This window comes from Scardinius erythrophthalmus (assembly GCF_964197995.2).
Source record: "Scardinius erythrophthalmus genome assembly, chromosome: 11".
Taxonomy (NCBI): Eukaryota; Metazoa; Chordata; class Actinopteri; order Cypriniformes; family Leuciscidae; genus Scardinius; species Scardinius erythrophthalmus.
In genome coordinates, this window is record NC_138231.1 from 34018443 (window position 1) to 34028974 (window position 10532).

A 10532-nucleotide genomic window follows, 5' to 3' on the forward strand; every position below is an offset into this window, starting at 1 on the left:
CAAACTCTAGACAGGCCAATCACATCGTGTATAGAGTCGGTGGGCGGGCTTAACATAATGACGGCAGAGTTGCGACGGTTCCCTGCTACTTGAAAACAAAGAAGATGGCTGCTACTGCTGGGGAACAGCGGGCTTTCGAATCTGCTTTGGCCGCGACTCTGGAAAACTTGGAGTTAAGCTTTTCTTTGAAAAAAGAGCAAAGAACGGCACTGAAGTCATTCTTAAAAAAAGGAAGATGTGTTCGGAGTTTTGCCGACCGGATACAGCAAAAGTTTAATCTATCAACTAGCTCCGCTGGTGGGAAAACGCTCTGGTTGGTTGTAGCGCTATCCTATTGCGTGCAGAGGGAATTTGAACGACAACCGTTTGTCCCGCCTTTCGGATTGAGTCCTGCCAATGGTGTGTTCCCAGACCCAACTTCTTGATGTGGGTCTGGCTTGTCAGGCTAGTATTTCACATTTTGTACGTAAATGAGGATGTCAGAATGAACACAGACTCTGGGGACTTAAAATGCCAGTCAGTGCTGTCATTTGTGACAAAAGTCTTTGCCAAGATGTATATCTCACAGTCTGACTCAAAAGACAGTTGATGTAGAGCAGTCGGTATGTTCGCTCATTAAAAATTCTTAAAATGCATATGCTCACTTGCTGAAACTGTCATCAAGTTTTCTCCAGTCTCAACCCAACAGAAATGGAGAGTGAAGCTGCATGATAAAGATAACAAATGATCCCAGATGCATCTCAAACTTTTGAACGTTTGTACAGTGATGTTTCAGTTTTAGTTCATCGGCGTCCCAATGTTCAGAGAATCAAGTCCCTTGTCTGTACCCAAATGTGTATGCGTGATACACTAACTCATATGGAACTAGTGAGACACAGCATACAAAAACAGGAATTTAGGGCAAATAAAGACTGTTAATTCAAACAACCTTGTTCATAATCTCACATCATACATATTTGATATGTGGCCTTAATGTGACCTCACTCCAGTGCATCACACTCCACTGAAATTCACACTTATCTCACAGACCAAACACACACCTACTGACATCATCGTTCACTTACCCTTCACATTTCAGAGCATGCACACACAATACTGAATGTTTGTTTACAGTACTCATCTTGACATCTAACCTCCAAACACATACAGGACCCTCACGGTTCTCAGTGGTCCAGGTCACATGCCAGGGGCCCTTCAGCTCAGTGTCACTCGCAGTCGTGTGTGTAGTATGTGAATGTGCTACCCAGGGGGGTTGTGGAGGATCGTGTTGTGATGTGGTCGGCCCCTGCCGGGCATGAAGGGGCAGTGCTGTGGAAACAGAGATGGAGAAGATCAGGGTTCAACAGTCACATTTAGAGATTGTCCTCGGGATAAACATATCTGAATGATCCTGTTCTCCTGTTCTATTTCTCTCATTTTTTTTCTCTCTATCTCTTTCTCTGATGCTCACTGATCTGACATCTCTGGGCAGCAGATGCCTGCTATTAAATGCATAAAAGAGCTCTTGAAGTATAATTGGATGTGTTTACAGGGTTTTGTCAATCTGACACAGGAGTTTTGGTGGTTAATTCTGCCTGGTTAAAGGGCCTTAGTGCCGCCCGTGTGCCGAGTCGTCTGATTGTAATGTGTTTAGAGATGAGCAGACGGTCTGCCATAAATTGCATCAGTGATTTATAGAGAAGGCCGTGGGAGGGTCAGTATTCACTGTACTCAGGAGCCGGTGTAAGTGCGTCTATGTTAGAGCAGAAACCTCTGACATGTGCATCAGATTGTGAGCTGATGGCTCTGATCCAAACCCTGATGAGCAGCCTTGCTGTCTGTTATCTTCATAGGCTGCTACTCTCAAACACTCTGTTCTAATCTATTTAACGTGACATTAGCTAAACTTCTGTGAAATTTCGCAGACAGGGTTGTAGTTATGCAGGAAGTACCGCTTCTAAACCAAGCAGCTTTCAAACCTTTCAAACCAAGCAGCTTTATATTGGTTCAGTTCAACAAAATTGAATCCAATGCAAAGTCCACGGGGTGGAACTTTTTGCCTGTGTCCCTCATGCAAAATTATCAACCTGATCTCACAGGAAAACATAACTGTTACGAAGTGGCGTATGAATTTGTACAATGTGAATCATATAAAAACATATGATTATCAGAAAAAAGTAAGCATGAAGCTCCCCTCAACATACCCGTCACTGGGGCATAGCAGATCGCACGAAAACATACAAATGACGTTGTTTAAATTCATGTGAATTAGCCACCAAAAATCACCAAAATTTAAAATAGTTACTAATTGCAAATGAGAATAGTGTTGAAATCTACAGATGAACAGATTTCTTTTGAGATGACTGCGTTTTGCTCTCAGAATTTCGTGTACAAAGGTAAATGTGATACACATGTTTTTGTTCTAAATAGCCATGACCACAATATATATTTTTGCTAATTTTTTTTTTTCTTCTACAATATTGTAATAAAGTATCCCCTCCCACTGTGAAATCTCAGTGGTCACATAACTGTACATTACACATTTTGTTCAATTGACTGTGTGGAAAGATAATTTGTTTATCACTGGAAAGTCAACTGGAGATTTTTAGTCAAAAGGGTTGAAAACCGCTGAAATAGAGTCAATATTGGTGCCTACTGTTTGGAACAACCTTATTGTACTGGGTTATCAAGTTTATTATGAGCAGTGTAGGATACATTTAGAAAAGTAAAGAAATGAAGACTTGTTTTCAGAGAATATATTTTGAATTAAGTTTATTTTCCTTAGCCTCTGGTAAACAGTTTTTTCCTGTTTTAAGCATACATTTAACAGTTTTATAAAGTTTTTGTTTAAAACAAGAAAAAGAAAAAAAACCTATTTGCCAGTAGTGGTACGAAAAATAATTTTACATAATTTGGTTCTCAAATAAATCTTTCTTGTTTTAAAAAGGTCATTGTTCCCCCTTGACGTGCCCTTGAAGAAGATAACACAATCGCTTGAACTTTCTGCTCAGATCTTCTTTCTGGTTCATTTTTAGCAGCATCCTCACTCCCTTCAGTTGAGTTCGTGCATTCGGTATTGTAAGATTATCTACGTTTCTCAGTCCCCGCAAGCAGAGGCATCCGATACACAATATGTGCTCTAGATTCAGCTGGAGGCCATTTCACTTCCATGACTGAAGATTTGTAAGTGTATTAGTCACACTTGGGTTGTAGATCTGCGCCTCTTCCCAAGACTATTCACTCTGCGAGGCCGCTTGGGGGTGATTGTGTTTTCCAGTAATGTGTTGGATAATCCTAATACTGGAGTTATGTTGAGGATGTGTGCCAGGGCCAGGACACTGGTGCATAGAGCAGATCTGTCCAGAACAGACTCGACTCGACCAGCATGCTGCAGATGGCTGATGTAGGCCGCCACTCCTAATGAGTTACGACAAAGGAAGCCCCGTTCTCAGCGTGCACTTTCTCTCTCGCTCACTCTTTTTCTCCTCCTCCTCCTCTCTTCCTTAAGCAGATTAATTAGCAGCACTTTCCCTTATCGGCCAAGAAAGTGCTCTCACAAAGTCCTCTGGGAGATCTCACCAGGGAGGCACAGTCGCTGCCCAGCTTTTCTGCACTTCACTGAGTGTTTATATGCCTGTGTGAGTGTACCTGTGTGGGTTGTTCTGTATATTTAGACAATATTGAGACTATGTGAAGCTGCATTTGCATAAGCAGTACTTTCAGTACTATTGCAAGTATATCCTAAATTAATACATCAGTGTAACAGAGTGAACAATGTACACCCTTCATGTCTGTTTTGGTAAAGCTTTCCAAAATGTTAGGATTATTTGGCTTGCATTTTCTGTGGAATTTGCTGTAAAATCTTTTGAAGGCAACTTTCTATTCACAATCAGTGCTGTTTTAAATAGCATTGTGCAAATTCCTGCTTACTTATAATGCTGTTTTTTATGCTCAGCCATTCTAACACATTAGGGGAGTCTTTGGGCATTCAAAGACACCTTACACACCAAGCCTTGATTTTTTGACACACTCTAATGTAAACCTTATGAGATCAGATGGAGCTTTGAAATGAGACAAGCTCCAAACATTCACATTTTTTTAAAAAGCAGGTGAAGACATGTATTAAGTTTTTGAGTATTGCATACACAGTACTCCTATTTATTTTGTACATAAACAGCTTGCCTATATGTTATTCTTCTGCCTTGTATATAGAAATGCACAGGCAAAACATGTAACTGCCGTTGTTCCACTTTAGCTCGGAACCAGCTTATAATTATGACATAAATAGCAGTCTGTCTTCACGGTGCACACTGGACTAACATGAAGCCAGATCAAGGTCATTCTCATTTCAGAACGTTCCCTCTTCCCCTCTCCCTTCCCCCATCAAACTAATTAATGTTTTATACTGGTCTCTTTAATATTAGCCCTAAATAGTGCTGGTGTTTGATGTTTAAATCCAGTCGCCAGGAAGTGTAAGCTAAGCATTTCATCAGCGCCACAGGGCTTCTTTAGCCCCAGTAGTGCAGGTCTCTGTGTGAATCTATTGCTTTAGATATGCCTCTGTAATCTGCTGTGGGGTGGGAGTGAAGGAGGGGGCAGGAAGTATGCTTCATATTTTCATATTTTTAGAAGGAAAATTAGGCTTGTTACGGGCTCTTGAGCTCTTCAATCAATGCATGAGCTGCTGTGAAGAAGGGTGAGGCCACTGAAAAATCACTAAATAATTACTTTACCTTTCTACCTTGTTTCTTTAGGCTCCGCCCTTTAATATCATCCGCTCCCAAGAAGAAGAGGACAACAGCCTCACCGGTAGGTTAAATTAGGGCCCTTACTGTTAATGTTAATAATATGTTTGATTTTCCATTCAAAGATTATTTTCCATTAGACAGAGTACGCTGTAAAAAGAAATTGTTGGTTTAACTTGAAAAAAGTAAGTTACTTGGTTGCCTTAAAATTTTTAGTTCATTGAAATGAAAAATGTAATACAATCAATGAGACTGGTTTAAAAAATAGAAACTCAAAATCACATTAATTATCTAAGTTGTTAAATCATGGAAAACATTTTTTTTTACAGTGTAGTAGTCCCACATTATGAAAAAAAAAAACGTTCTTCAAATATTCAGACCTAGAAATATGCAAAAAGACATTTAGTAAATGTAAGTGTTAGTATAGTTTTAACATAATGTCAGCACTAACCATAGTTATTATTTTTTAACACATTTGGTTGGACATTAAAAACTAAATATGGCAAGAATTTGCTCTTCTCTTCTAATCCAAGGCTCTAATGTGATTACTGAATGGCATCTCAGTGCAGAACTGTTTGTGGTCTGTTTTCTTGTTGACCCAATGAGCAATATTTCAGCTTTCAGCTTGATAGAGGTCAAATCAAATTTGCTTGACTAACCCTACTTGACTTCACAGGTAAATCCATCTCGATAATCAAATCCATCATAGCTAAATGTCACTGCAATAAAATAGCGAACCAGCATATTTCACAATATGGGGTAAATATGGCATATACATTTAATTGAAAATCAATATCTGTGATAATGTTCAAGCCACAAAATTTGATGGATTGGCTTTTCTAGGTCTTATTGTCTCTCTTCAAAATGGTCAAGCTTGAATAAGCAGCAATGTGGTCTGAAGTCAAACATACGAAAGTGCATGCACAAATAGACAAATTTTCTGTGGCAAAAATCAAGCACAAAATGACTGCAGGGGTCAACTTTGCTCACGCACTGAAGCTTCCCGATGTCCAGGTTGTTACAGAGATCTTCTGAAAAAAGATCAGTGTCATATAATGTATTGTGCCTTTATCTGCGAGATTCAGAATTATGGAACATTATTCAGAAACATTAGCAGTTCTCCCCTTTTCCCCCTCAAAACAAGAACAAGCAGAGCACTGTTTCATACACAAGGGGTTTTAGTTCAGATGCGGCAAGGAACCGTAGAGTGAAATATAAGTACCACACAGAAAAGTACTGGAATATTATCTCAAGTTTTCTAAATTGTCTTGTTCCTAATGAGATCATTAATGCCCCAGCCCAGATTCTCCAGCCATCAGGCCTCTGCATGTCTCTGTGATCCCAGCCTGGGTTACTCACTCAGGGTGTAACCCACAGGTGAGCTGCAGGGCGTCTTTTAGGCGTTTGCCAAGCTTGGCAGTCCCTATTACAAGATCCCCGCTGCTGCTGTTTCCCCTTTACTGGCACCGCCTGAAGAGCGGCCTCACGGTACAGCGGCAAGTCTGTGCTATAATTACCACTGAGACTTTCATGCTCTTCCTCCGTTTTGCACAATATGATAATTGATTTAGGCCTCTGCTTCCCCTGAGCTGTATTTCCTTATACAGATGCCTGCTGGGAGATGTAGCCCTGAATCTTTTTTTTGGGGGGGGGTGTTAATCTCTGTCTTTGCTCGACTGTGATGTGAAGAATCACTATTTTTAGTTTTTTTTTTTTTTTTTACTTAATTGGAAAGACAGTGGAGAATGATAGTAAATTATTATAGGGAAAGAAGGGAGAATGGAATCAGCAAACATTGCAGGCCAGATTCAAATCTGTATTTCCTTCATGAGCACCGTGATTGAAAGTGTCACATGCACATATGCTAGCCACCACACTATGGTGCTGACTTAGAATCAGTTTTAAACATTATTATGGAAATTATTCATGAGAAAAAGGGGGAATGGGATCAGGACCTGTTGCAGGCCAGAATTAAACCTGCATTTCCCACATGAGCACCAAGATTGAACATATCAGATGGATATATTTAGCACCATGATTTAGTATGTTAGATGTACATGTACATGTGATATGTACATATCTTAGGCACTGCACTTCAGAACTGAAAATAATGGAGATTATTAGAAAAGAGAGAAGAAATGGGATCAGGAAATTTTGCAGATCAAATTCAAACTGGCATTACCCACATAAGCACCACATTTTAACGTTTTAGATGCATATTTAGTTGCCATTGTACCATGGTACCAAACAAAAAAGTATTGATATTATGATTTAAACCTGGCAGAGTTTGGGGACCATTGTGAATTTATAAACAAATATAGTTAATCTGGCAATTGATGTTTGTTGTTCTAAAACATTGCTTTATTATTTATTTCAGGTCACTACCAACATCACCACGATGTTGCCTTCTGCAGCCCCAGAGCCCCCTCCGGCCCCCACCCCTCCCCCCATGTTGGAAATTGGGCCTGTAGCATATGAGGAACCCGCAGAGGAGGAAGAGGAAAATGAGGAAGAGGCGGAAGAGTCTTGCGTTAGCGCCATGGAGCTGATAGGTGGAAATGGTCAGTATGTCACAGCGGATTGTAGCCTTGTCACTGACAAGGATAATGAAGTCATGGCTCGAGGGTTCAGTGATCAAGGGTTTCCCAGATTAGTTCCAAGGTCTGGCTCTTCATCTTGACAAATTGTGTAATGCTAAGTGGGCTGTAACTCTAGCATTTGTGGCAGACTGCATTTAAAGTGTTTATCATCTTGATAAACTGCTCCGAACCCGTCTCCTCTGCAAGTCATACATCTGCAAATACTTGCTTATCACAGAGGTGTCCTGGTAGCAGTCTACCATCGAATCTAATCTTTACCGTTTTGACTTTTTCACCATTTATCCCGAAACCACAGAATTCATTCAAACCTTTGTCTTTACAGATTACGGATGTGAAGCTGAAGAAGAGGAGGTTTTTTAGACTGAACTTGTCTGCCCACCAAACTTGTCCTTCCATTACCCTGTACAGTGAGGAGAAGAGCATTTAAGGCACATTTGAGACGCCTATAATATGCTGCACATTTATGAAAGGTCACTCTCGCTCAGTGCATTACATATGACTGGTTAAACTGCAGCATCCGTGTGATGAGTGAGCTACTACGGAAGAAGGTGGCTGGCAGCTTTAGACTGAAGAACAATCAGTGCATAAAATCATGTTAGCACTTATTTAGCACCATTTTAGCCAATGTTTCACTAAGAAACAGGAAGCACTGAAGGAGTTTGCTGAGGATCTCAGAGAAGATGTTTCACAGGTGCCAGTAGGATTTGAACATGTGAAGATACTGATGTCTGCTCAGCTTGCTAATAATTTTGGATGCATTGTGGGACAATGTACTAGCGATTTGTTTTACACTTGTACCACATTTATTGTACATATATAGTAAGAAGCTGTAAATATATGTCATTGTGTTTAACTTTTTATTTTTAAGCTATTTAATGCTACAAATGTCTGTATATATGTAAATGTGTAAATGTTATATTTCCTAATTCCATGAAAAGTAAATGTTCTTCTGTGTTGGGTTATGATAAATATTAATGTGTAATATACTGCAGTGTTTTCATTGAATACTATTGTAAGATGTAGATTTCAGAGTACAGATCTGTGATTGGAAACTAGACTAGAACAATATAATGTATGTGAATAAATTCACGTTTGTTCAGGATGTTTTATGATGATTTTTGCATTATTTTTGAAGTTTTAAAGCCCCCGTCCTCATTCGTTGTAATTGACTGAAAAAGAACGACCACCGCATTCCTCAAGAATTCTCCTTTTGTGTTCCATTGAAGAAAGAAGGAAAGTCATACGGGATTGGAACAACATGAGGGTGAGTAAATGATGACTTTTGTGTAAACTAATGCTTTAAATTGTGAATTCAGGGTTAATTTCTTCATATATATTTTCCCTTTCTTGTTTATTTTTCATGTCAAGCAACTACTGTACAGCCTCTTACAGCAGAGATTCCCAAGCGCTTTTCTCACCCAAACCCCTTTGACATAAAATATTTACTTGGAAGTACCCCCCAGGAGTTTAAGTTAATATATCAATAATTTACATATTTGCATGTTTACAGTTATCTAATGTTGGTTATTGGTCACATGACATGCAGGTAAACAAAAATTGAAACTTTTATTAAGTGTTTTATTTAGATTTTTTATTTTAACTTTTATTGATTGATTGATTGATTGATTATTAGCTTTTTATCAACACACACACACTCTAGTTTGGGCAACCAAACCAATCTTACAGAATAACAGCCTAAACTCTCCTTCCCAAAAGCTACACGTCTGTGATACAATCACAAATGTCTCAAATCAGATTTGTTCAGGAGTCACGGTCAAGGTGGTTTAGAACTGCGATTCATCAGTGTTTCCTGAATTTCATTATAAGAATATAGAGCAGTCTTTGTGCGACTATGATCTGAGCATTCAAGAACCACAAAAGCTGGAACATACAAATCCCATTTTCATTTGCGAGCACTGTAATGGCTAATGATATAGATTTTACGAGTCTGAGGTCAGACGAATGCGTTGGGCTTTGCCTGTGGCTCATATACCCTGACAGAGCTCATCAACAGATAGCTCATTAGAACGAAAGCCTCCAAAGAGAACCATTTACTCCAAAAAAACCTGTCTGTGTGAATGGCCGAATTCATACACGGCAGAGCAGTATATGTGGCTACAAGGAGGTTTAAGATTCCAGCATAGTCTACAGTATGTGTTTGCTTTTGAGAGTATGAAGAAACTGCAGCCCATTTAACCCGCTCTGGTGGTCAGACTGAAGGGTAACAAGACACTATAATAGTCTGTTTCTGCAGTACTGCTGCCTGTCACTCACATCTGATTTGATTTGTCCACAGATGCAAGGCTCACGTTGCCCTTATACTTCAACTGTATCAGGTTCAGTTCTTTCAAAGCATTGTGTTCCAATTGCTTCCCACTCTGTCTGGCTGTACACCTACTCTGGTTTCAGTTGATCTGGTATATTAATCACAGTCTTCTCAGAGCAAGGTCAACACTGTGATTTTAACATTCTATAGATAACCGCAAGGAACCGCTGGACTGGATTTCATAATTACCAGCCCAAATTGAAGTTAGTTATGTTACCATGCAGCTTATTAAAGAGAGTTATGCTCATCGCCTTTTTTTGCTTACTTTTCTAGACAACGTGCTTGATGGATGATAAAGCAACAAAGAAAATCCCATATTTTTGCATTAAAGGAGGAACTTGAGCTGTAACCAACCACCCTTGCAATCACCTATAACACTCTTATATCATGGTTCAATTATTTGTAAGTTTGATTTGTCTCTCAGTTTGTAAAAATGAACATAAACCGTCCTCATTCATTGTAATTGACTGAAAAAGAACGACCACCGCTCCTTTTGTGTTCCACTGAAGAAAGAAGGAAAGTCATACGGGATTGGAGCGAAATGAGGGTGAGTAAATGTAAACGAATGCTTTAAATTGTGAATTCAGGGTTAATTTCTTCATATATATTTTCCCTTTCTTGTTTATTTTTCATGTTAAGCAACTACAACTACTACTAAAGGTTACATTTCTTGTTTAATTTAACTACATGGTTACATTTCTTAAGTTTGATTTGTCACTCAGTTCGTAAAAAATAACAGTTCCTTTTTAATTAATTTTTGGGATCAATGGGAATCAAAACTGTTTGGTTACCAACATCTTCAAAATATCTTCTTTGTCACAGAAGAAAGAGTTGTGCATGTTTGGAAAAACATGGGTTGAGTAAATATGATAGAATTAAAAA

At 39.1% G+C, this 10532-nt stretch overlaps 1 protein-coding gene across 1 annotated transcript in view; it reads left to right on the forward strand.

The window, feature by feature from the left end:
- Nucleotides 1–8431, forward strand: part of brf1b (BRF1 general transcription factor IIIB subunit b) — a 60901-nt gene extending 52470 nt beyond the window's left edge. Inside the window, exons 17-19 of the mRNA XM_081378754.1 lie at nt 4734–4788; nt 7102–7285; nt 7647–8431. Coding sequence (XP_081234880.1) covers nt 4734–4788; nt 7102–7285; nt 7647–7684 — 277 coding nt within the window. The 3' untranslated portion in view covers nt 7685–8431. The remainder of the gene's footprint in view (nt 1–4733; nt 4789–7101; nt 7286–7646) is intronic.
- Nucleotides 8432–10532: the final 2101 nt, after the last annotated feature.